The following is a 26460-nucleotide window of genomic DNA, read 5'->3' as shown; positions in this document are numbered from 1 at the left end:
CTAGAAGTGTCAGGGACCAAAGAGGAAGTCACTGTCCAACATCGAGCGAGTACTTCAGTATTTTTCCACATAAAGACTTAAGAAATTTTCCAGTCTTTGAGTAGGGGCAGGTATGATGCCATTTATATAAGAAATAATCCTTTTCCCTGCTGTCTGGAGGAGGCCTGAGTGCTTACCGCCGCCTAGTGGTGTTTAGATGAATAAGCATTTTTGTTTGAGTGTGTGTGTGTATGTGTGTGTTTTAATGAATAACCCGTTTTTAGGAAAAAGGAGGCCCTCTAGTTTTTCACTTATTTCACTGGCTGACATCCCAGGTCATTTATTATTTGCTTGCATATGTATGCATGTAAGTATCTATGTATGTATTTCAATGACTATTTTATATTAGAATAATTTTAGACTTACAGAAAAGTCATTCATTCATTCATTCAGCGTGAAATTGTAGACATTTGTTTTATAATTTAGGTTAAAATACAATTTTGAGTTATAATTCAGTTTCATTACTCAAGTTTGTTGCTTCATCAGTGGGCGCTCTTTCAGGCTGGTTCCTGTATCCTTTAAAATGCCAACTTCCTTCTTGAGCACCTACCTTCTTTGCATATTTATTTGTTTAAAAAACACATTTAGGAAACATAAAAAACTAACTCAGCCTTATAATCCCATCATCTCAACACAACTAGTTAGAGTATTTTAGGGTTTTGTCATTCATGTTGAAACATAGCTTTGAAAATTATATACATATATATAATTTCTTATTGATTTCAGAGAAGGGAGGAGAGATAGAAACATCAATGATGAGAGAGAATCATTGATCGGCGGCCTCCTACATGCCCCCCCACTGGGGATTGAGCCCACAAACCCGAATTGAACTGTGACCTCCTGGTTCATAGGTCAACACTCAACCACTGAGCCATGCCAGCCAGGCAAAACATAGCTTTTAAAGAACATTTTTTTTTATTACTCCACATAACTTCATAAACACAACTGCCATTTTTTAAAAAATATATTTTATTGATTTTTTACAGAGAGGAAGGGAGAGAGATAGAGAATTAGAAACATCAATGAGAGAGAAACATTGATCAGCTGCCTCCTGCACACTCCCTACTGGAGATGTGTTCGCAACCAAGGTACACGCCCTTGACTGGAATCAAACCTGGGAGCTTTCAGTCCGCAGGCCGACGCTCTATCCACTGAGCCAAACCGGCCATTTTTAATGTTTGACAATGATGTAGTGTTTACCAAATGCACCTTAAGCAAAGCTCTCAGACCTTGGCAGGTGGGGCTCAGTTGGTTGGGCCTTGTCCTGTGCACTGCAAGGTTGCTGGTGCTATCCCCCATCAGAGCACATGCCCGAGTTGTCAATCAATGTTCCCCTCTCACATGTGCTGCTCTCACATGGATGTTTATCTTTCTCCTTTCTTCTCTCTCTAAAAATCAAAGAAAATATTTTTAAAATTTTTTTTTAAAAGCTCTTGGGAGTCAGATTATGTGCCCTTGCCCTTAGCTCTGAGGCTTTCTGAGCCTCAAGGCTTTCATCTGTAAAACAAGGGCAATGTGCTTGGCAGTTGCTCAGTGGTTAGAGCATCGGTCCATGCACCGAAGGGTCTCAGGTTCGATTCCTGGTCAAGGGCATATATCTGGGTTGCAGGCAACCTAACGACGTGTCTCTCTCACATTGATGTTTCTCTTTCTCCCCCAACCCTTCCCATTCTGTCTAAAGCAGCCGTGGGCAAACTACGGCCCGCGGGCCGGATCCGGCCCGTTTGAAATGAATAAAACTAAAAAAAAAAAAGACCGTACCCTTTTATGTAATGGTGTTTACTTTGAATTTATATTAGTTCACACAAACACTCCATCCATGCTTTTGTTCCGGCCCTCTGGTCCAGTGTAAGAACCCATTGTGGCCCTCGAGTCAAAAAGTTTGCCCACCCCTGCTCTAAAGTCAATGGAAAAATATCCTTGGGTGAGGATTAACCAAAAAACTAAATAAAAACAGGAGCAATGATCGTGTTTCTTACAGGCTTCTATGAATAACCAGGCAGCATAGAATAGATTAAGAGCAAGGACTCTAGAAATAGACAGCCTGATTGTAAATCTTGTCCCTGTACTTATTAGCTGGGAAACCATTCAAGCCAAAGCACTGATGTATCAGTGTACTTACCTGCTATTTGCACTAACTTGTGTACTGTCCTGTTTCATTCCATGTGCTTCAGGAGCTCCCTCCAGCAATCTTACTTAGGGACTAAGTGGTTTTCAGATTCACACTTTTGAAATTTCTTTTAGAAATTTGATATAAACCAAACAGATAAAAGAGGTCATTTTATCAGCATTCCTTTATTTTTAAGGTCATACTTATAATTTTATAATACCTATTAAAATGATATTCAGAAGTAGATGTATGACGATGCACACCAGGAACCTGAGGTTAGAGATGGAAGCTGCAAAGTTAACCTCAGCATTTAGTTCTATCTCTTGTTTTGATTGCACAGAATCAACAAAATTCTGGTTCACACAGAAAATATCTTAACCACTGTTCACAATCATGATAAATGGAGGGCAACAGACAACTACAAGCTGATACCTAATCACATTTGACATGCTACACTTGCATCTGCTACCACACAAGCTGACATCTCCGTAAGATCAGGTCTTACCCCTGCCTTCCTCTCAGAGCAGTGCACATATGTAGTGACAGAACTTTGTAGTTTTGAGCAGTGCACATATGCAGTGACAGAACTTTGTAGTTTTGAGCAGTGCACATATGCAGTGATAGAATTTTGTACAGTTTTGAGCAGTGCACATATGCAGTGACAGACCTTTGTGGTTTTGAGCAGTGCACATATGTAGTGACAGACCTTTGTACAGTTTTGAGCAGTGCACATATGCAGTGACAGACCTTTGTACAGTTTTGAGCAGTGCACATATGCAGTGACAGACCTTTGTACAGTTTTGAGCAGTGCACATATGCAGTGACAGACCTTTGTACAGTTTTGAGCAGTGCACATATGCAGTGACAGAACTTTGTAGTTTTGAGCAGTGCACATATGCAGTGATAGAATTTTGTACAGTTTTGAGCAGTGCACATATGCAGTGACAGACCTTTGTACAGTTTTGAGCAGTGCACATATGCAGTGACAGACCTTTGTACAGTTTTGAGCAGTGCACATATGCAGTGACAGACCTTTGTACAGTTTTGAGCAGTGCACATATGCAGTGACAGACCTTTGTACAGTTTTGAGCAGTGCACATATGCAGTGACAGACCTTTGTAGTTTTGAGCAGTGCACATATGCAGTGACAGACCTTTGTACAGTTTTGAGCAGTGCACATATGCAGTGACAGACCTTTGTAGTTTTGAGCAGTGCACATATGTAGTGACAGAACTTTGTAGTTTTGAGCAGTGCACATATGACAGACTATTGTACAATTTTGTATGATAAAAAACTCACCAGAATGAATTTAAATATATAAATACCAGTGCAGATCTACAGTCTTCCTAGTCAATAATACACTTAGGAGACCTTAAGTAGGCACACAAATGACAATGGATTTGTACTGAGAACTGTGCAAAAATGAGTTACTTGGCATCACAAGGTAGGGCTTGGTGAATGTCTACCACTGTAGTATATGGATTATTCTACCTCCATGCTCTGCTCACTGTCACTGTCCCTTTCTGGTTCCCTAAGATTCAGGTGAAATGTCCCTCTAATAATTCTGCCTGGAGAAGGGCCTCCTCCTCCTCTGCCTCCGTTGCCTCTTCACCCTTTATCAGCTCCAGTAGCTCCAACAAGCCAGGGGCTGAGCCATCCTCGGGCAGAGCCAGCCGCCGGCGCAGTGTTTTGTCCCCTGCTCCAGCCAGGATCTGGTCGAGTCGGGCCTGATTCACAACTTCTCTCTCCAGTGCTCCTCTCTCCACCAGTTTCTGTAACAGAGGCTCCAACCTGAGTATGTAAGCGGACAACTTTTCTCCATCCTTCTGGTAAGTCCTCAGGTATCGGACCTGCAACTCCCTAGGATTATCAATAACCCCAAAAACCTGCTCAAGAGCCTTCAGGCATTCGGGGACGGTAATTAAAGGGTTGCTTATCTTGAGGACACGGATGACATCATAGGCTGGGCTTCTAAGGCTCTCTAGCAACCGCCTTCTCTTCTCGGCATCCGACACCTGCCAGGTCTTCATCATCTGGGTGGTATGGAACAGCCAGGATTCAAAGTTTTCTTCTTCGGGTCCTGGAGGATCGCCGCCGGAGAACACTCTCAGCTTTTTGTAGTTCACGTACTGCAGGGCAGGCTGAAGGGCCTCATCTAACGCCTGGGCCAGCATGGGGGCCCGCACTTCTGGGATCATGTTCTGGTCTAGGTCAAAGGGGTCGTTTCCATACCCAAAAGCTCTGGTCAGCTCAGCCAAGGTCATGCCCTCTCCTTCTAAGAAGGCCGTTAATCTGCTTAAAAATTCGTTGTCTGGGTCAGGGGGCTTAAAGATCACCCTCCAGCTACCCCCCTTCCCAGGGATCTCCTTGGGGACCAGGGCAAAGCTCGTCTCCTCCGCAAGCCCGACTAAGGCTACGGTCTTGTTCTCGTCCCTCCGGAACATCCTCCCGAGCAGGCGGTGCTCGCCCAAGGGGGCCAGCCCGGCGCGCAGCGCCTCCTCGATCTCGGCCACATGGCAGGTCTGGGGGATGCCGGCAATCAACAGCGCCTTCCGAGGGCTCATGTCCATCCCCCTGCACCAGTCCTCCAAGAGCCTCAGCGTCATGGTGCCCCGGGCAATGTGCTTCAGCTCCAATGTGCTGGGGACCGGGATGCCGCCGAGGTTCGCAGTCCTCCTCCGCGGTAGCCCGTTTAGGTCCCGTCACCCGTCCCGAGTGCCAGGTCCTGCGAGGACAAAGTAGTCAGGTCAGCGAAGGTGTCACGGACCCCGGGCCCGGAAAGCCCCGCGAACCCCAAGCGGCGGGCGACGCCAGGCGGCCCCACTGCGGCAAGCAGCCATCTTACCCTCCTCGGGCGCCCCGCCGTCACCTAGCGGTCCATGCCTGCGTCCCCCGGCAGCGGCCGAGGCGCCAGGGCCGGCTCCCGACGCTTCCCAGGAGGCCAGCCCCGAGGAGCGGGCACAGCAGAGGGGTTGTGCAGAGACGCGACACGGGTCGGGGTGGTGGGCGGACCGCCTGGGCTCTGCGGTTCTCTCCGCGGCGAGGCGACCAGAGTCGCGAGCGAGGCACCGGGAAGAGGCCGACGCGGCCACCCACCTGAACAGACGCACTTGCACGCAGTTGCCGCAGCCTCAGCCCGGGTCCCAACAGGAGCTGTTTGGGGCGTGCCCGGGGAGGCGGCGCCGCGGGGTGACGCACCCTGACGTCTCTTCAGGGCGGGCCTTTCAAGGCGGGGCGGGCGCGCTTCCGGGACGAGCCGGAAGCCCCGACTGTGGCAGCATCCGGGACGGCGAGCGGGCGGGCCAACCCGGACAGGAAGGTGAGATCCGGCGCCTGCCCAGCTCTGCAGGCTCGGCCGCTGGCCGCTGCCCGGCACTGGGCTCCCGGCGCTGCCAGGCGGAGAGTCCCGGACCTGGCGCCGCCCGCGCAGCCCTGGTCGCCTCAGCGTGACAGGGGGCGGGGCCGGCTAGGGAGTCTCTGGCGGGGCCGGTGACAGCGCCGGGGGCTCAGGGGCCGGCCGCCGCGTGACCCGCGCAGTAGAACGCCGAGCTTAATCACAACCAGCTCGTGCTCCGGGCGGGTCGTGGTCCCCGTTCCCCAGCCGGTGACGCCGGGGGTTTCTTTCACGGCGGCTCCCTCTGACATGCCAAAGCCGCCCGAGTATTCAGAGCTGAGTGACTCTCTAACGCTTGCCGTGGGAACAGCAAGGTTCTCGGGACCCTTGTAAGTGTTGAAGACGTATTTACTGTCTGACTTGGGGCCCCGACATTGGTCTGACTCGCAGAACCAGGTGCTCGCTCTGAAGCAGTCCTGTTAAGTCGGAAAGTATTTGCACTGTAAAGTGAAGGGTTCCGTGGGAAACCACTTCGGTCCCAGTTCTTTAATAGAAGGTGCCCTGGACCCATTTAAGCCATAGGTAGTGACCTATTCTGTGGGATTCACATAAATCCGGACTCCCTAAACACTGAAACGTCTTGCACCTCCTCGGGACTATTACGTAAAACCACCTGTAAGTTGTTTACATGTCTTAATAAAATGCAATTTTAATTTATATTAAACCGTAATGGGGTATTTTAGAAGTCGTCGGAAATAAAGCAAGTACATTTGCAATAGTTGCCCTGACAGCATTCCTAGACCCTCCTGTATTTTCTTTCTTTCTTTTTTTTCTTTAATTTGAAGGCACAGAGCATGGAGAATGATGAATTTTCGCCAGCGGATGGGATGGATTGGAGTGGGATTGTATCTGTTAGCAAGCGCAGCAGCATTTTACTATGTTTTTGAAATCAATGAGACTTACAACAGACTGGCCTTGGAACACATCCAGCAGCACCCGGAGGAGCCGCTTGAAGGAACCACATGGACACACTCCTTGAAGGCTCGGTTACTCTCCCTGCCGTTCTGGTTTTGGACGGTGATTTTCCTGATACCTTACCTGCAGATGTTTTTGTTCCTATATTCTTGTACCAGAGCTGACCCCAAAACGGTGGGCTACTGCATTATCCCGATATGCTTGGCAGTTATTTGCAATCGCCACCAGGCATTTGTCAAGGCTTCTAATCAGATCAGCAGACTGCAGCTGATTGACACATAGACTCGGTCACCATTTTCCCCTTATGATTACAAAACTGCCAGTGCCGTGGGGGGGCCTGATCACAAGACGGCGGTTTTTCCACAGATCTCAGGAAGTTGTGGTGGGGCAGAGGCCCTTTAAACAATGTGACTAGGGGGCTGTCTTTATCTGACTAACGGGTTTTTAGGTGAAGCCTGAGACACAGTCCTAACAAAATAATGTTGATGACTTCAGATTTTGGAAGTAAAATCATGTCTGTTACTTGCATTCTTTAGAAACTTGAACAAGTTCCTAAACTCCTATTCTTATTCTACTGTGCAACATAGTGATGGTTCAGAGATTTTTCCTTTGGGGGGAAAAAAATGAACATGAACATTTCCATTGTGTTTAATGTGTAAAAAGGTCCAAACATGGTCATAAAGTTTAAATTTTATACAATTACTTGGCTTGCTTTAAAATTCTTCAGACTAAAACACCAATTCATGCTTTCCTGAGTAAGCCAACTATTTGTCAGCTTGTGAGAAATTGGTATAAAATTATTGAGATGATTGCTGTCCTGATACACAGAATTCGTTCCTCCTTTTGGTTAATGCTGTGGGCATTCTTAATGCTACTGATTTTTTTTTTAAAAAAAGAACTTGGGAAGAAACTAAATGTTTGCAAGTTGAGAAATCGAACTTATACATAGGAGGTGGAAACAAGGTGTTCAGTGAACATGTTTGTCCCAGTGCCTGTCGGATGTGCGATAGCGCTCTGAAAGATGCTGGCAAGTCATCCTGATACTCCTTTCTAGCCTCAGGGCTGGTCTTTAGGCCAGAGGTTAGTTGCATGAAGATGTGATCCTTGTACTTCCTCCTGTGCATTTGTACTTACTACCTCATGTCTGGTACCAATACAAATATCTAAAAAATGGAAATACTAGATTTTAGGATTCTTTTTTCTGGGTGAGATTAAGATATATTTTTATACAGCTATGTCATTAATCCCAGGGAAATGTTTCACACTGATAGGTTTTAATAATGTTTTGGGTGCTTACTCTGTTGGGCCCTGTTCTAAGAACTTTGCATAAATTAACTCAATGAACAACCCTATGAGCTAACAATTATCTAGATTTTACAGATAAGGACACTGAGGTGGAGCAGTTAAGTAACTTGCCAGAGGCCACACAGCGGGTAGGTGGCACAGCCAGAGCTGTGACCAGGCATCGGGTGCCTGTTCCTAACCACAGCTACAGCGCTTCTCACAAGTGACGGCTGTTCCAGCACCGGGCGCTGCCTGCCTCACCAAGTTAAAGAATGGAGATGGCATCATCGAGAAAGGTTTTTCTCAATGGGCTACTGGAAATCTAAAAGTTTCTGGCAATCTCACCCTTTAAGTCTGATTTGACTAGAATGGAATGCTGCACTTTCCATAGCCATCTCTTACTTGAAAGATAAAGCAGGTACTTCTGCAACTCAAAAGCAGCAAGATCAGATTCTTCTCTAATTAGTCCCAATTCTTTCTTTTACTGCCTCCATAGGTCTAGTTCCTGAAATGATTTATCTTCTGCTACAGTACATAGAATCTTCAAGTAAGCGGCAGTTTGAAGTACAGATAACCCAATCACTTGTATCTTTTGAGTATTTACTAATTATAGACGGTCCCCGACTTACCATGGTTTGACAGGAATTTTCCACTTTATGATGATAGTAAAGCAACATGCATTCAGCAGGAACTGTACTTGAATTCTGATCTTTTCCCAAGCTAGTGATAGTACAGTAAGAGTTTCGTGATGCTGGGCAGCAGTGAGATGATCTTGCCCAAATGTAGGCTGATAGAAGTGTGCTAGGCCAAGCTCAGGGGTCCAGTGGGTTAGGTGTGTAAATGCATTTTCTACTTACATTTTTAACTCATGATGGGTTTGAGAGTAACCATCATAAGTTAAGGAGCAGTGCAGCATGCATGCTGCAGGCGCTGCATTGAGTGATTTTGCATTCATCCTGTCAGCCCTATGAGGCTGGTATGTACTGGTACTAGTGCCATTTACAGAAGAGTAAAATGAGGAAATCTGAGGAATTAATAACTTGCCCATGATCACACAGCAAGTAAGTGGAAGAGCCAGGGCATTGAACTGGGGATGTCTGGCTTCAGATCTCCAGCTCTATCATCCCAATCTATTGCTTCTCAATAATTTGAGGAAAATCATTGAGCAGTTTCTTGTTTTATTTGATTAGTCTTGAAGCAGTGTTAGTTTGGAAATGATTTAAGAAAATTACTTGTTACTTTTTATTTTACAAATGTTTGGTATAATGCAAGGTTTGTGAATTGGTCACTTGTAAAGTGACTTCATTTTTATTGAAGTACATTTTCTCTCTTCACATTCTTATATTGAGATTTGGTAAGTAAATGCTCGTCTCTTTCAAGATAATATGTCCTTGGTAGTAGAAATGTTAAAATAATTACTGTAGGAGTAATGTAGTATTTCTAAATGTTTCAGATTGCAGAGTTAATCTGTTTTTGATTACTTAGGAATTAATTATCCAAGTTGGATTATTATTTTGTCTATGACTATTTAAGAGTTCAAAGCACTCTTTTGGGAAAGAGGAAAAGGTGAAATTTATCTCCCAGCTCTATTAGACCGAGGAGGAGGTTAAAATTGATGGATTGGAGACCTATTATTATAGCAGGTCATCACTTATTTTATATTCTCATCACAATACAAAAAAGCAGTGACTACAGGATTAGGTAGTGAGTAAACAGTAAATAAGGGAAGTGTATCAGAGATTTCAGGAAAGAGACAGGCATCCTAGGATCCCTAACCAGTCAGTATATGCTTCCAGGTATGAGAAAAATAGAGTGGTAACGAAAAGTTTTTCTTGGGGGAGGGGAGTCGTTAAAGTACGCCCAAGAGAGTAACTGTAACCATAATATAATCAAACTGGTATATTTCGTTGACCGTGGGTATTGTTAAAGTCTTTATTGAGAATATCCAGTGTGGATTTTTTAGATGGGTTTAACATTTTCAATCTCAAAAATACTGGCAGAAAAGCTTGCCACAATACCACATGACTCATGTTTGCATCAAACATTTGCCGTCATTATAATTTCTACAACATATTTTTTTTAAGTGCCATGTAATTGTAGACCATGATTGGGAATCATCATGCATTAGTATTTTTGTTTTGGTCTAAGGCAGTGAGTGGGCTCTTGAACTGTGGCTGTATATTAGAATCACCCAAGGGAATAAAAATCGCAAAGCTCATATGAACAATGTCAGGATCCCTTTTCCACCAATTATGTCCATTTCTGTGGGCATAGTCCAGGCAATCCTGTTTTTAGAGGCAGGTCTTCAAGTGAGTCTGTCAGGGTTTTCTGCACCATAAAGACTCAATTGTTAGTCACGAGATCTGGTGTTTATTTTTGGAACCGCCTCAAAAACTATTTTGTGGTAACTTCACCCTAGCTGTTTGAATTGCAAATCCCCGCCCAAAGTTTAAATAGACTTTATTATTACAAGGGGGAGGCCTACTGACCAGAGCCTTATAGTCGGTATATATAGTTCCAGCGTGTCACCATGGAGAAATCAGAGGTTATGATTGTAGAGGAAGTCACTGACTGAAGGCCAGGATCCAGGGGAGTCAGCCAGGAATGCTGCGGACCATCAGGACAGGCTGGGGTGGTCCCGTGGCAAGGTGAGGGGGAGAGGACAGCTTCACTCCTGCTTCTTGAAGCTCTCCAGGTGTGACAAGACCCAGCCCCACAGCCAGAGAAAACGAAGCAGGAGATGAGCAAGGGTGACACCCATGGTCCTGCACTGCTTGGAATGGATCTGGGCCTGTCAGGCCCCTCAGCCCTGGACCTCTGCGAGTAGACTGCTGACAGCTGCCAGCTGGAGCCCAGGCTTGGAAATGAAGTGTCTGCATATTCTGATTCCACCTCCTCTCCTTCAGTTTACCCCGAATCCCATTTATCAGGTTTTTGCCCTCCACTCTACCAAAACTGTTTTCTTGTCAAGTGGTCACTGGTAACTTACACAGAACTGAATCCTTTGGTCAAGTCTCAGTCCTCCAATTACTTATTAGCAGTTTTTGACACATTCCCTCTCTTTGAGATACTTTCTTCAGTTGGCTTCTCATCACTACTGCCCAGTAGAACTTCAGCGAGGATGGAATGTTCTTTATCTGTGCTGTCCCAATCAGTAGCCACTAGCCACATGAAATGAGCCCTTGAGATGTGGCTAATGTGACTGGGGAACTGGGTTTAGTTTCAATTAGAATTTAAATAGCCACCAGTGGCTAGTAGCCACTATGTGTTAGCCCAGGTCTAGATATTTTTCTGGTTTTTCTCTTCCTTACCAGCTCCTCCCCTCTCCTTTGCTGGTTCCTCCTTGGGGATCTGCCCGATTTCTAAATACTGGCTTGCCCCCGCCCCGTCCCTTTTCTCTTTTTACTCCCTTGATCATCTCATCCAGGCTCATAGCTTTAAATGCCCACATTTATATTACTACCTTGTCTCTCTCCCCTGAGCCGCAGATTTGAATATCCAACTGCCTACTTGATATTTACTAGATGTCCAAAACCAAGCTGCTGATCTCTCCACCCACCAAAATCTGCTCCTTAAGTTCCCTACGAGATTGCTGCCAAACCCCTGACGAGGGATCCTTTTAAACTCTTACTCCTCTCAAAAGTTCCTCCTGTGGTTTCCCTTCTCAGAATAAAAGCCAAAGTCCTTCCCATGGCGTACAGAGTCATAAATAAGCGGCCCTTGACCTTTACTTCAGTTCCTAATAACACTCAGCCCCTGACTCCACTCCAGCCGCACTGGTTTTCTTGATTCTAGAACACACCAGAAAAACCTGTTCCAGGGCCTCTGCCCTCGGTCCTGCCTGCCTGCCTGCCTGGTGCTTGGCCCCGGCCTGCTCCATCCCCTTCTTCAGACCTCTGCTCAAGTGCCAGCTTAGTGAGGCTGCCTCTCACCACCCAATTGAAAATCCAGCATCCCTCTTCTCTGTTTTTCTCCGAAGCACTTACCATGTGATATCACATGACATGTGTTTTGTCAGGATCTAAACTCCATGAGCGGAGCGATTTGGCCTGTTCACTGCTGTATGCCCCCTGCCCCAGTGCCTAGAGCAGCAGGTGCTCAGTAATGATCTATTGCATGCATGATGCTCAGTGTCGCGGAACACCTCTCTCTCTAGACTGCAAAACAATCTAGTTCACTCTCCAGGGAGAATAAAGGTTAAAGTTAACATTTACTACTAAGTGCAGAGCATAATCTGTCTCACGTGCTAGGTAAGTTTGGTTATTCAACTTTTTTTGTTGACACTATCGCAGATAGTTACCAAACTCTTTCAGGTTTCAGCATGGACTGATGTGTTCTTTTATGGCCAAAATTTAAAATGAGTCTCCCAATTTTTTTTTTTTGCCAACAATTCTTGTTATGTTGGTTGTCTTAGGATCCTTCTCCTTACATCGGTTTGTTGTTCCATTTATTTACGCATTCATTGGTCGATTCCTGTATGTGCCCTGACTAGGGATTGAACCTTCAATCTTGGTGTATCAGGAAGATGCTCTAACCAACTGAGCTACCTGGCCAGGGCGGGGTTTTCCTTCTTGATGCAGAGAAAAATATATACCACATTCACAAACAAGTGTATATTTTAAGTGGTGATTAGAGCCTTGAGAAAACCATCTAACATGTACCAAGTGTCATGACAACCCCTTAGAGCTACAACAAACATAGTATTCTGGCGTTCAGGGCAATCCCTTGGCCCCATAAAGCACTTATTTAAACGAGTAATGTTTTTCTGCAAGTGGCTTCTATCTTCAGAATTTTTGGCACCAGAGTAAATTCCCAATGGCCCCAGTGTGAACTGCTACTTTTTAAAAGATTTAAATAGAAGCTTACTGCCTAGCATTCACTGTTTCCTGGGCCATGTCTTTATTTTATTTTATTTTTTATATGTATTTTATTGATTTTCTACAGAGAGGAAGGGAGAGGGATAGAGAGTTAGAAACATTGATGAGAGAGAAGCATCGATCAGCTGCCTCCTACACACCCCCTACTGGGAATATGCCTGCAACCAAGGTACATGCCCTTGACCGGAATCAAACCTGGAACCCTTCAGTACCCAGACTGATGCTCTATCCAGTGAGCCAAACCGGCTAGGGCAAGGGCCATGTCTTTAAATAAAGCAATTCTGATCCCAAAGGTCACCTGAGAATGGAAAAGTCGCAGCTACACTGAAATTTGCTTAATAGTTTAAGAATAGTGCACTGGCTAGAGGCAATTTCTTCAAGGCAAGGCACTTTGGTTTTAGGAAAAACCTCTGACCTTTTTTTATGGTATCCTACCTCATATTTAGTCCAGTTTTCCTAACCTTTTTATTTTTCTATTTTGGTTTTGTTTTGTTTTCCTAACTTCTTTAGAAATCACTTTGTATTCCCTAATCTGACAAGTAGTAGTCAGATGGGAAATGGATTAAAAAAAATGTTTTGGTTGATTTTTAGAGAGAAAGGGAGAGTGATAGATGGTAACATTGATGAGAGAGAAACATCATCGATCAGCTGCCTCCTGCATGCCCCTCACTAGGGACTGGGCATGTGCCCTGACTGGGTATCGAACGGGTGACCTCTTGGTTCCTCACCTGCTGAGCCACAATGGGGGTGGGGTGGATTTTTTATGTTTTAAGTCTGGATTGGTTCATTTTTGTCCTGAATTACTTAATGACATTTAAAACTGTAAACATGGCTGTTTTGCCCTTACTAAATTTAAAGCATGACTTTGGAAAGTAAAAATCTTTAGAAACTTTCTTTTCTTTTTTTTAAATTTACATGTTGCTTTATTCCGTAAGGACACCCTGACACGTTAGATGATAATAGCTAATGACAAAAAGTAGAAATGAGGCGCCTGCTTCTCTAACCACTGCTAAGAGCATGTTATATGTATTGTCATTGCATGTCCGCTTTGACATCCTCTCATTCTATTATGTACTATAACAATGGAGCGAGGACACGGTAAGTAGGTGGTTCTGCATCTCAGGTAAGCACTGCATGGCAATCCGGCTCTGCCTGTGAGGATGGTGGCCCTCCTCCCCAAGAAGCCCCGCTAAGCTCGTGAGGAACAGCCCTAAGAATCACAGAGAAGGGATGCTGCTGGCAGCCTCTAACGCAGCGACAAACAGCAGACAGCTGCTGTCACATGGGATTCGACTTGCCATTGTTTGGAAATGTCACATCCGTGTCAATGACAGTCCTGGCACCTGCTCAGCCACCCGCCTAGAGTTTCATGGTTACTTCTGTTCGATGACTACAAAGCTACAGGAACATTTGAGGGACTAAAGTATTTTCATGTAAGTCTCCAAACCCAAAAACTATGCTGCTAGTAATTAAAACAAAAATATTAATTAAAATAAAAAGGACAGCTGGGTTAGTTTTGCTAGCTTCCAGAATTCACTGTGACAATGTCCTTTGAAACAGGCTGTTCTCTCCAATATGCCTGCACCCTCCACATCACTCGCACGTTCCACACTTGGAAGTAGGAATGTCCAGAAAACACGGCACATGGGGAACTCAAACCTTAGTATGGGAAAAAGGTCAGCTCAGACTCACAGCTAAGTTCAAATGTTAATTTCCTGGAAATTTGTATTAGTCGATTGAAAGCACAAAGAGCAGAAAGAAGGTTTTGATGAAGAAGTGAAACCATGCGTTTCGGTACGTCCTCTTTCTACTCTCGGCACAGGGTGAACAGGGAGCTGGAGCGGCCGGTGCAGTTGTGTGTCCTGTGATGGCACGATGGGTCCCAGCTGAGCCAGGAAGGGCACCTGAGTGGGGGCTTTATCTCCTAGGGCCGTGGTCGGCAAACTGCGGCTCGCGAGCCACATTCGGCTCTTTGGCCCCTTGAGTGTGGCTCTTCCACAAAATACCATGTGCGGGCGCGCACGTACAGTGCGATTGCAACTTGGTGGCCCATGCGCAGAAGTCGGTTTTCGGCCTGGGCGAGTCTATTTTGAAGAAGTACTGTTGATATTTGGCTCTGTTGACTAATGAGTTTGCCGACCACTGTCCTAGGTTTCTTGCTTACATCACTAAGCAGCTAAATGGTTGGTACTTTTCTGCTCTATGATAAATATGCAGAAAAGTAAACTAAGTGTTTGTTTTTTAACTACAGCCACCGCAAAATTAACTCTGCTGCGGGGTTGCTTTTTGCTCAATCCTAATGTGAGTGCCCTTATTTGAGTAATACTATAAAATAGGAGGAAAGACAGAAGGAGCAACTTTGAAGAGGTGACAGACCACTCTTGCCCTATGGACAGTGCAGGTCAGAGGGCGAGAACACAAAAAACAAGACTCAATTCCATTTTACAGGGCAGGAGCCCCTGCCGCTTTACAGCTTTTTGGCACAGTCAGGGCAATACACTTGCTCCTGATGGAAGACAAAGCGCTTGCTGGCCAGATTCAGGGAGCACTTTTTGCAGTGGAAGCAGTAGTCGTGCCAGGACTGTCCTTCATAGGTCACCACACTGGAGCCTTTACCAAACCCAGTGATGGGGTTCTTGCATCCAGCACACTTCTTAGCCACATAGTTCTTGTAGCAATCCACGCAGTAGTACTGGTCCTCCACAGCAGTGAAACGCTGCCCGGCCAGCTTCTTCGAGCAGGTGACACACACAAAGCAGTCGGCATGCCAGGGCTGGTCCTGGTAAGTGATTCCTCCGGATGTGATGGCCTTCTTGCACTTCATGCAATGCTTGACAAACTTTTCCTCATAGCAGGCCATGCAGTAGTATTCCTCCCCTTTAGGGAAGAAGCTATTCGTCCCGATGACTTGCTTGCAGTTGCTGCAGACGAAGCAGTTTTGGTGCCATACGGTCCCCTTGTACTCTACGTTCTGATCTCCTGGCATAATGGGCTGTGAGCAGCCCTTGCACTTGTAGGCATTCTCAAGCAGGTGGCACTGTTTGCACAGGACCTTGTTCTCTTTGGCCACAAAGCTCTCGGTGGCTAAGGGGTGCTGGCACTGGGAACAGTGGAAGCAGGTGTCGTGCCAGAAGCCTTCCTTATAGCGGACCTCCTTGGCGTCTGCACCGATGGTCTGGTGGCATTCCATGCAGGTGTTGGCGCAGTGCTCGTCATAGCAGTCCAGGCAGCAGTGGTGGTCCTCCTTCTCCACGTACTTCTTCCCGTGCAGGGAGGCCTTGCAGTAGTGGCAGTTAAACTGCTCAGCCATGGAGCCCAGCTTGGATCTGGAGGGGTCTCACCCTGAAGGTGTGGAGGAGGAGGTGGATTTGCTGAGGGCTGGATTTAGCTGTCAGTAACTTCCAGCACGCTGCCCTGGGGATGCTCAGGAGCGCAGCTGTCCCGGAGGCGGCCGTGGCAGCCGTGGTGGTGGTGGCAGACTCCACAATAACTTTTTCTGTATTTGTGTATAAAAATACGTAACATGATTTTTTTAATGCAAATAAAACAAAATGAGTATATGATGAAAAATCCCCCTCTCACTCCCGACCCCTATCTCTCTAGAAGCAGGTTGACTATCCTTTCAGAGAAATTATAAGCACATCCTAGCCAATAGACTCCAATAGTAGCATTCTACACACTGTTCTATATTTTCTAGTTTACATTTGACATCATATCCTAGAGGTTGATCCTTAACAACACAGAGCTATATCTTGGTCGCTTTAATGCCTGCACAAATGTTCTAGTATACTCATGTTCTATTTTTATTTAACCAGGATCTTCTGATGGACATTTATTTAGGTTGTGTACTTTTTTTTGTTACTAAGAAGAATGCTGCAGTGAATAGTTCTGTAAACAGATCTGTCCACTTGTTGCTATTATATGTAGGATAAATTTCTTTAAGTAAAATTGCTGAATCAATTTAACATTTTATCAGAATTGTCAACTTGACCTTCAAAGAGCTTACATCAGTTTATACTCGCCATCAATATACTAGTATTATAGACCTCACATCCTTCCCAGCTCAATCTTGCATCAAAACTTGTGATCTTGCCCTAACCGGTTTGGCTCAGTGGATAGAGCATCGGCTTGTGGACTGAAGGGTCAGAGGTTTGATTCCGGTGTCAAGGGCATGTACCTTGGTTGCGGGCACATCCCCAGTAAGGAGTGTGCAGGAGGCAGCTGATCGATGTTTCTAACTCTCTATCCCTCTCCCTTCCTCTTTGTAAAAAAATCAATAAAATATATATTTTTAAAAACAAAAAACTTGTGATCTTTCCGTTTGAAAGTAAAAAAATGGTATTATGGTTTTAATTTTCACTTATTGGAAGTGGAACATTTTCAGTTAAAAACCATGTGTATTTCTTGTGATCTTGCTGTTCCTTTCCTTTGCCCATTTCTAGTGTATTTCTGACTGGTGCACATGAGATCCATAAAAGGAATTAATTCTTAGTCATTTGTGCTGAAAATATGAAATACTTTTACCTTCTTTTTTTTTTTTTTAAATATATTTTATTGATTTTTTACAGAGAGAAAGGGAGAGAGATAGAAACATCAATGAGAGAGAAACATCGATCAGCTGCCTCCTGCACATCTCCCACTGGGGATGTGCCCGCAACCCAGGTACATGCCCTTGACCGGAATCGAACCTGGGACCTTTCAGCCCTCAGGCCGACACTCTATCCACTGAGCCAAACCGGTTTCGGCCTTTTACCTTCTTTGTCTTTTAACCTTATTCACAGAATGTTCAGAAACTTTATTATGTAATCATATTTACTAATTTTTTCTATTATGGTTTCTGGATTTTTAAAAACTTGCTTAGGAAAACTTCACTCTGAAATTATAGAAATTATTATCCCATTTTCTTTGACCACTTTTGGTTTTTACTCTGTTGATTTTAGAGAGGTGGGGGGAGAGAGGGAAACATGGATTTGTTGTTCCACTTATTTATGTATTCACTGGTAGATTCTTGTATGTGCCCCTGACTGGGGGTGGAACCAGCAACCTTGGCATATCGGACGACGCTCTAATCAACTGAGCTACAGTCAGGGTTCTTTTAGTAGTTTAATGGCTTTGTTCTTTACTCTAAAATTCTTGAATCTACCTGAAATTTATGATGTTCTAAGTAATGAGAAAAGAACTCAACTTCATCACAAAAACTATGAGAAATCAATTCATTTCTGATTTGTTAAAACTGAGTATTGTTTTACAAATATAGGGGTGGGCAAAAGTAGGTTTATAGTTATAATAAAAAGAAATAATACAATAATTAATAATAATAATACAAGAATAAACTCTGCATTTTATATACTCAAAACTGTAAACCTACTTTTGCCCATTCCTGTATTTTTCAATTTCTATAAGAATTTTACACTCTATTTACAATATACTTAGATACCCAAGAAATAATTACCACAAGTGATGGTAGTATTATTTAATTAATATGTTAATTTTATTTGAAACTATCACTAGCTGCATTTATGGTAATACAGTTTTGAGCTTTGCAGTGCTCATCTACAATCAGTTCAAACAGAAATTTCTTATAAACATTTTATTACCACATGGTGGCTGACAATTAAGTTAAAATGCATAGGTTTTCAGGATGTCAAAGGTATGACTCTTCTAGCCATATAAGAAATAATATTCTATATTTGTACAGACTGAACAATTTCACTGAGAGATATATTTTATAGGCTAAATAGGAACTAGATAAAAATACTTCATAATAAACTTGAGGGCCACAGATGTCTCCAACTGATTTTCTAACTTGGAAAAAAACATTAGCTTTATTTCCTTTAAAAGTCGAGTCCTTCTTAATAAAACTTAAAAAAAATTCTGAGTAGCTGAAGAAATAATGCTGCTACAGTACATTTCATATGATGACAGGGGAAGTACGGGCCGCTCAGTGCCACAGAAGCTAGGCATTTCTTCTATACTGGTCCTTCAACATGACCTTTTTAAAAAAAAAAATATTTTATTGATTTTTTTACAGAGAGGGAGAGGGATAGAGAGTTAGAAACATCAATGAGAGAGAAACATCGATCAGCTGCCTCCTGCACACTCCCCACTGGGGATGCGCCCGCAACCAAGGTACATGCCCTTGATCGGAATCGAACCTGGGACCCTTCAGTACGCAGGCCGATGCTCTATCCACTGAGCCAAACCGGTTACGGCCAACATGACCGTTTTTGTTACACATAGGACTCACGTATGAAGAAGATAGCATAAGAATTAAAATCAGTATTAAAGTTAAAGGAAAAGATTCATCAAATCTATAGCCTAGACCAGTGGTCTGCAAACTCATTAGTCAACAGAGCCAAATATCAACGGTACTTCTTCAAAATAGACTCGCCCAGGCCGAAAACCGACTTTTGTGCATGGGCCACGAAGTTTCAATCTCACTGTACGTGCATGCCTGCACATGGTATTTTGTGGAAGAGCCACACTCAAGGGGCCAAAGAGCCGCAGTTTGCTGACCACGGGCCTAGACAATAAAACACTGAATCACAGCACAGGTATCTTGAAATTTCTTACTTATAAACATATCCTATATAATAAAACCCTAATATGCAAATTGACCAAACGGCAGAACGACTGGTCACTATGATGCACACTGACCACCAGGGGGCAGATGTTCAACGCAGGAGCTGCCCCTGGTAGTCAGTGAGCTCGCATAGGGGGAGCTCTGCTCAGTCAGGAACCAGGCAGCGGTGGCAGGAGCCTCTCCCAACTCTAAGGCAGCGCTAAGGACCCCTTGAGGGATGTCTGCCTGCCAGCTTAGGGAACAGGGAGTGGGCCTAAGCTGGCAGTCGGACATCCCCCAAGAGGTCCTGGACTGCAAGAGGGCACAGGCAGGGCTGAGGGACCCCCCTGCACCCCCAGTGCACAAATGTCATGCAACGGGCCTCTAGTTTTTAAAATATATTAAACAAAGAAGGAAACAAAATGAGCTCAGCCAGTATGGCTCAGTGGTTGCATGCTGACCTATGTACGAGGTCACAGTTCAATTCCGGTCAGGGCACATGCCCGGGTTGTGGGCTGGATCCCCAGTAGGTGACATCCAGGAGGCAGTTGATTGATGATTCTCTCTCTTCATGGATATTTCTATCTCTCTCCCTCTCCCTTCCTCTCTCTGAAATCAATAAAACCATTTTTTTTAAAGAGGGAGGATAATTAAAATATAGTCCTTCGTTAAGCAAAATCAGTATGGTTACAGGATGAGAGGAAATATCAAAGTCAACACAGAATGTTTACTTAAAGATTATATTTGTGTTCACAGCATAAAAGAACATCCCATTTGGCTCTCTTAAGTTACAAATTAAATATACCGGTTGGAACAAAAATAGGTTTACAGTTGTTCGTATGGGAAATACAATAATGAATAATAATGCTATATAATAAAAGGCTAATAGGCAAATCGACCAAACGGTGGAATGACTGATTGCTATGACGTGCACTGATCACCAGGGGGCAGATGCTCAACGCAGGAGCTGCCCCCTGGCGGTCAGTGCACTCCCACAGGAAGCGTGCTGCTCAGCCAGAAGCTGGGTTCACAGCAGGTGAGCACAGCGGGGATGGTGGGAGCCTCTCCCACCTCTTTAGCAGCACTAAGGACCCCTTGTGTCCAGGACTGTGAGAGGGCACAGGCCAGGCTGAGAGACCTGCCCCCCTTCCCATGCACAAATGTCATGCACCGGGCCTCCAGTGTAAGAATAAACTGTTTCGTGCATTCACAACTGTAAACCTACTTTTGCCACAGCCTATATAGTCACTTAATTGTATCATCTCTGGATGTCTGTATATTGGGTGTGAGTGTGGATTCAAGGTTTCCTCGGGTTTTTCTCAAGGGGTCTTCTTTATCTTCATTCAGTACTTCTATTCCTGTTTTCTTTTTAGTTAAGCAGACTGTTATTGCTGTTTTTAAATTAAGTTTGTTGGGGTGACATTGGTTAATAAAATTATATAGGTTTCAAGTGTACAATTCTGATACATATTGCCATTCTTCTTCTTTTTTTAAACCTCACCCGAGAATATTTTTTTTCTATTGGTGTTTTTAGAGAGAGAAACATTGATTGGTTGCCTCCTGTATGTGCCTCGACCAGGAAGGCAACCCGCAACCAAGGTATGTGCCCTGACTGGGAATCGAACCCTCAGCCTTTGGGTGTATGGGACGACACTCCAACCAATTGAACCACCTGGCCAGGACCAGATTTCCATTCTTATAGTCAATTCCCAATCTCATCACTTGCTCATGACAGTTCTTTGAAATATTTTTGTCCACAAACCATGACATGTACTTAAAAAAAATATATATGATTTGAGAGAGGGAGGGAGAAAGAGAGCTAGAAACATCAATGAGAGAGAAACATTGATTAGCTGCCTCCTGCATGGCCCCTACTGGGGATTGAGCCCATAAACCCAGGCATGTGCCCTGACTGGGAATTGAACCAGTGACCTCTTGGTTCATGGGTCGATGCTCAACCACTGAGGCACACCAGTGGGTGACATGTACTTTTTATAATAAAAGAAGTTAAAAGATGCAGATATCACACAAATTAATTCAATAATTATTTTTAGAAATAGAAAACAAATGAAAAAGCTCTGGCCAGTGTGGCTCAGTTGATTGGGTGTCATCCTGTGCCTGGAAAGGTTGTCAGTTTGATTCCCGGTCAAGGCACATGCCTGGGTTTCAGACTCCATCCCTGGTAAGGGGGCATGCAGGAGGCAACCTATCGATGTTTCACTCTCACATCAACATTTCTCTAAAAACCAATTTTAAAAATCTTTTTTTAAAAAGTAGAAAACAATACGAATTGCCAACTTAAAGGATTTTACACATTATGAAGTGTTCCCTATTATTTCCATGGCCTGAAATTCTTCACTCAAGAAAACAGATTCATTTCTAAACATTTATTATATCTTTCTTTGTTGGAAACAGAAGTTGGCCTGAAATTCTTCACTCAAGAAAACAGATTCATTTCTAAACATTTATTATATCTTTCTTTGTTGGAAACAGAAGTTTTTTTCTTTGACAAAACTGTGCCAGAGGAACAAAACAAATGCTTTTCTCAATTAGAGCAGATGTTGATATGGCTGTAGTTTTTTTTTTTTTTTTTAATGCTTCACAAATTTGCGTGTAATCCTTGTGCAGGGGTCTTGCTAATCTTCTCTGTATTGTTCCAATTTTAGTATGTGGGCTGCAGAGCAAGCATGGCAGCAGTCTTTTACATTTCATACAGCTATTGTTAAAATGATGTTTTTGGCCGTTTTGCAGATGGTCCATCTGAGTTAGTTCTGTTATCAATGTTATTTTCATCTTCTGCATCATCTTCATTATCACCTTTTAAAATAAATATTTGTATGACAATGTGTTCAGTGGTTGAAAGAAATATAATTAAAATGGTTGATAATGAGACCATTTCACTTTAGGATTAATAAAACCATGTATATTCCAGATTTGAAGTATGTATCATTAAAAAGATTTCAGTCCAGCCGGCGTGGCTCGGTGGTTGGGCGTTGACCTATGAGCCAGAGGTTCGAGGTTCGGTTCCCGGTAGAGCCATATGCCCTGGTTGTGGGCTCGGTCCCCAGTGTGGGGTGTGCAGGAGGTGGCCGATCGGTGATTCCCTCTCATCATTGATGTTTGTCTCTCTCTCCCTCTCCCTTCCTCTCTGAAACCAATGGAAATATATTATTTTAAAATTAAAAAAAAAGATTTCAGTAATTTTGGTGCTTAAAACCTTTCCTATTACTTTTTTGAAGATATAATTCATATAACCATAAAATTTACTCTTATAAAGTATACAGCTTGATTTGTAGTATATTCATAAAATTGTACAACATGACTATCTAATTCTAGAACGCTTTCATCATCCCCAAAAGAAATCCCACATTTATTAGCAGTCACTTTCTATTGTCCTCAATCATTGGCAACCACTTTCTATCTCTCTAGGTTTGCCTATTCTGGACATTTTATATAAATGGAATCACACAGTGTGTGGCCTTTTGTGACTGGCTTCTTTCACTCAGCATAATGTTTTCAAGGTTCACTCATGATGTAGCATATATCGGTACTTCATTCTTTTTTAATCCTGAACAATATTCCCCTATATATCACAGCCTGTTTATCCACTCATCAGTTGATGAGCATTTGTGTTGTTTCCACTTTTTAGCTATTATGAATGATGCTGCTATGAACATTACTGTGTAAGTTTTTGTGTGAACATGCTTCCAATTCTCTTGTGAGAACTAGGAGTGGAATTGCTGGGTCAATAAATGTTGACTTTATGCTTAACTTCGTGTGTGTTGTTTCTTAAATATGTTTGTATTGATTTTAGAGAGAGGAAGGGTGAGGGATAGAGAGAGAAACATTGATTGGCCGCCTCCTGCATTCCCCCTTCTGGGGATTGAGCCCAAAACCCGGGCATTTGCCTTGACTGGGAATTGAACCGGCAACCTCGTGGTTCAGGGTTGACGCTCAGCCACTGAGCACCACTGGCTGGGCATTAAGTATAACTTTTTGAGGAACTGCCAAGCTCTTTTCTAAAGAAGGCACCCCATTTTACATTTTCTTCTTTTTAAAAAAATGTCTTAAAATTGATTTTAGAGAGAGAGGAAGAGTGAGGAGGGTGAGAAACATGAACTGGTTGCCTCCCATATGCACCCTGACCAGGGATCAAACTCAAAACCTGGGTATGTGCCCTGACCGGGACTCAAACTGGTGACCCCAACACTTAACCAATTGAGCCACACCAGCCAGGGCCATTTTACATTTTCACCAGTAATAATAAGGGCTCCAATTTCTTCGTATACTAGCCAGCATTTGTTACTGTTCTTTTTTATGATAGCCATCCTGGTGGGCATGCAGTGATATCTCATTGTGGTTTTAATGTGCATTTTCCTGCTGGCCAATGATGTTGAACATCTTTCCATGTGCTTATTGGCCTCATATATCTGTTTTGGAGAACTGTCTGTTCAATTCCTTTGTATTTGGTAACTGGAGTGCTTTTAGTATTAAGTTCTATCACTTTGCTTTTGTACTTGTAATTTTTTATTTTGTACATTGTTATTTGAGATATAATTCATATAACATAACATTCACCATTTAATCTCTACTACCTTTGTGTTATTGTTAATCCTCACCTGAGGATATTTTTTCCATTGATTTTTAGAGAGAGTGGATGGGAGGGAGGGAGGGAGGGAGGGAGGGAGAGAGAGAGAGAGAGAGAGAGAGAGGAACACTGATGTGAAACACATTGATTGGTTTCCTCCCCCATGTGCTTGGACCAGGGCCAGGGATTGAATTTGCAACCCAGGTACATGGCCTTGACCAGGAATTAAACCTAAGACCCTAAGGTGCATGGGCAGACCCTCTAATCACTGAGCCCCACGGACCAATGTATTCTATTATTTTTAACAAAGGTAATTCAAACCTAAGTTTTATGGGGATTTCATTAAGCAAATAGTACAAAAACATGCCAACCTATACAAAAATATTCCTGACCCATCATTCTTTTTTTTTCAGACTATAAGAGAAAGTTACTGAGAAAGTCACAGAGGCAGAAGTGAGCTGTAGAAGAAATGGGCTCAGGAAACAAGGTAACAGGCAAAAGAGGGCCCTTGGAGCTTGGGGAAAGAGATGCAGAGCAAGAGGCAAGGAAACCGGGCCTGGGGGAAGGAGGTGGGGAAAGGCATACTGTTCCATACAGAAAGCGGGCTGGGTCCTAGGTCCCACAGGCTTTTCAGGGCCGGAATTGTAGGGGAGCTCCCAGGGGAGGATCTCAATCCAGTGTTGTGGTTTCTACTGATTGGTTGGTCATTAGTCAATGCAGCTTGACCCACCATTCATCGAACAGGTGGCAGTTATTTTTCCAATAACTAATATCAGATTTTTAAAAAATGGCTCTAGTTATACTCCTGTCCATATGCCAATGACAACATTTTCAAGAGATTAGAGAGGTACTTCTGGAGCCAAGAAACAGGACTTCACTCTCAATATACTGATATGGAAACAATCTGTTATCTGAACTCAGTGTAATGTTCCAAACGGGCCCCTTCGCATGATCTGGAACTACCAAGATGCAATCAAAATGGAAAAGAAAGAAAAGGCAAGTAGAGTTCCAGCTACTCTACAGAGGAGTTACGCCCTGCCTCCAATAATTAGTTCATAGGTCCTACAGTTTGGGCCAGTCAAAATGAATACCTGTTTTTGCATTCAAGACAATATTTTAAAAAGGTTAATGCAGCTAAATTTCACGTTTCTATTTTCAAACTGCACCTACAACACTGGGATATGGGAGAACAGGAGTGCCTGGGCTCTTAAGACTCTTCACACCAAAATCTGTCTCAATCTTCGGCACCTGTTCCTATTCTTAGAGTTACTTTATTTTTATTATATTTTATTGATTTTTTACAGAGAGGAAGGGAGAGGGATAGAGAGTTGGAAAAGTCGATCAGCTGCCTCCTGCACACTGGGTGTGTGCCCGAAACGAAGGTACATGCCCCTGACTGGAATCGAACCTGGGACCCTTGCGTCCGCAGGCCGACGCTCTATCCACTGAGCCAAACCGGTCAGGACTAGAGGCCAGTCTTCCACGCGTTTGTGACTTCACAGCTGGTAAAACACTCAGCTCAGTCAGGCCCTCTCCGAGGCCTTCCTGGGTTCTCTCGGTTTGCAGGCGTTACAAGAGGTCCTGGCGTCATCGGTTCACTCCTGAATAAGCGTTTGCCTGTTTCACCCTAATCACTCTGAGGTCCATCCACAAGGAGAGCAACGGAATCACGTTCACTTTTATTTTTCTTTCCTTTTTAAAAAATTTTTATTTTAGTGAGAGAGAGGAAGGGGGAGAATGAGAGAGAGAGAAGGAGAGAAGAGGAATAGCCATATGTTGCTCCACTTATTTACACATTCATCGGTTGATTCCTGTCTGAGCCCTGATCCAGAAGGAGCCCGCAACCATGTCAGCCGGCGCTCTAACGGACTGAGCTACCTGGCCAGATCCCACCGCATTTTCTCCAGAGCTCAGCCCGGTGCCTGGCACACAGCGGGCCTTCAGCAGGCTCTTTTGTTTGTTGTTTTGCTTTCTAAATATATAATAAACATCAATGAGATCAATCATTGATCGGCTGCCTCCTGCACGTACCAACCCCCGCCCCCCTCACCGTCACCGTCCCCGCGCCCCCCCCCCCCCGCCCCCATTGAGCCCGTAACTCGGGTACGTGCCCTGACCAGGAATCCAACCGTGACCTCTTGGTTCATAGGTCGAGGCTTAACCACTGAGCCGGCTGTTTGTTTTTGTGAAGTGTGATATAAATGAAATAAAGTGGTGGAAACGCTTGGGTAGAAGCAAATTAATCAGCCCCAATTCCGCCCAGATAGGGCGGAAGGGGCAAAAAAAAAAAATTAGGTGAAATTCTTCCCTCGAAGCTTTTTTCAAGTCTGCAACTCTACGGGCTCCCCGAACAGATTTTCCCTGGGTTCCCACACCTTCCCGCCCTCCACGGTCTCAGAGCTCACCGTCCAAGGCCTCTTCTGGAGCCGCCGCCGCTCTGTCCTGCGCTTCCCGCTGCACCTGGGGGTCCAAGAGCTCGGCCACCAGCTCCCTCATCCGGGCCACGCCCGACAATAGGCCCTGGAGAGGGTCCGCGTCGTCGGGCGCCTCACAGGACACCCGCAGCTGGTGCGGCTGCCCGTCCAGCCCAACGTACTCGCCCAAAATCTCCATGGCAACCACTGAGCTACCAGAACGCGCCACCGGGAACTACCATCCGGAAGCGGAAACCAGCCCGCAACGGGCACAGGC

At 44.3% G+C, this 26460-nt stretch overlaps 3 protein-coding genes, 1 non-coding gene and 1 pseudogene across 7 annotated transcripts; 1 reads left to right on the top strand and 4 right to left on the bottom strand.

Moving 5' to 3' along the window:
- Positions 1–2317: 2317 nt before the first annotated feature.
- LOC139010265 (modulator of apoptosis 1-like) lies at positions 2318–5285 on the bottom strand. 3 transcript variants are annotated; one of them, XR_011471495.1, is made up of 3 exons: positions 4995–5285; positions 2856–4874; positions 2318–2816 (listed from the first exon to the last, which is right to left on the bottom strand). XR_011471495.1 is itself a non-coding variant. In XM_070414498.1 (2 exons), exon 2 carries the CDS (start codon positions 4753–4755, stop codon positions 3688–3690), a length of 1068 nt encoding a protein of 355 aa, XP_070270599.1. In that variant the 5' UTR covers positions 4756–4874; positions 4995–5285; the 3' UTR covers positions 2318–3687. The 3 variants fall into 3 exon arrangements, 2 of the variants coding, with proteins under 2 accessions (XP_070270599.1, XP_070270609.1); XM_070414498.1 differs by having other exon boundaries at positions 2318–4874; XM_070414508.1 differs by having other exon boundaries at positions 2318–4874; positions 5246–5261.
- A 109-nt stretch (positions 5286–5394) lies between these two features.
- On the top strand, positions 5395–7157 carry LOC139001885 (lysosomal enzyme trafficking factor). 2 transcript variants are annotated; one of them, XM_070403410.1, is made up of 2 exons: positions 5395–5468; positions 6329–7157. In XM_070403410.1, the coding sequence occupies exon 2, from the start codon at positions 6345–6347 to the stop codon at positions 6738–6740; it is 396 nt and encodes a 131-aa protein (XP_070259511.1). In that variant the 5' UTR covers positions 5395–5468; positions 6329–6344; the 3' UTR covers positions 6741–7157. The 2 variants fall into 2 exon arrangements, with proteins under 2 accessions (XP_070259511.1, XP_070259508.1); XM_070403407.1 differs by lacking the exon at positions 5395–5468 and adding an exon at positions 5485–5872.
- Positions 7158–9649: 2492 nt separating this feature from the next.
- On the bottom strand, positions 9650–26261 carry LOC139010256 (four and a half LIM domains protein 1 pseudogene; annotated as a pseudogene).
- Positions 21632–26420, bottom strand: LOC139010261 (EKC/KEOPS complex subunit GON7-like). The gene is made up of 2 exons (XM_070414486.1): positions 26175–26420; positions 21632–21998 (listed from the first exon to the last, which is right to left on the bottom strand). The coding sequence occupies exons 1-2, from the start codon at positions 26380–26382 to the stop codon at positions 21904–21906; spliced, it is 303 nt and encodes a 100-aa protein (XP_070270587.1). The 5' UTR covers positions 26383–26420; the 3' UTR covers positions 21632–21903.
- On the bottom strand, positions 21765–21870 carry LOC139000113 (U6 spliceosomal RNA). Its single transcript, XR_011469529.1, has one exon. It is a non-coding gene; the product is annotated as a U6 spliceosomal RNA (small nuclear RNA).
- Positions 26421–26460: the final 40 nt, after the last annotated feature.

This window comes from Myotis yumanensis, unplaced genomic scaffold (assembly GCF_028538775.1).
Source record: "Myotis yumanensis isolate MYYU_CA2020_CCGP unplaced genomic scaffold, mMyoYum1.0.hap1 SCAF_1, whole genome shotgun sequence".
Taxonomy (NCBI): domain Eukaryota; kingdom Metazoa; phylum Chordata; class Mammalia; order Chiroptera; family Vespertilionidae; genus Myotis; species Myotis yumanensis.
This window is presented reverse-complemented; position numbering and strand designations above follow the sequence as displayed.

Excerpts from the sequence above, each read along its gene's own strand:
- LOC139010265 (XM_070414498.1), bottom strand. The coding sequence starts at position 4,755 with ATGACGCTGAGGCTCTTGGAGGACTGGTGCAGGGGGATGGACATGAGC.
- LOC139001885 (XM_070403407.1), top strand. The coding sequence starts at position 5,793 with ATGCCAAAGCCGCCCGAGTATTCAGAGCTGAGTGACTCTCTAACGCTT. Across the intron at positions 5,873-6,328 it reads GCAAGGTTCTCGGGACCCTT|GCACAGAGCATGGAGAATGA; the intron begins GTAAGTGTTGAA and ends TTTAATTTGAAG.
- LOC139010261 (XM_070414486.1), bottom strand. The coding sequence starts at position 26,382 with ATGGAGATTTTGGGCGAGTACGTTGGGCTGGACGGGCAGCCGCACCAG. Across the intron at positions 21,999-26,174 it reads TCCAGAAGAGGCCTTGGACG|GTGATAATGAAGATGATGCA; the intron begins GTGAGCTCTGAG and ends TTATTTTAAAAG.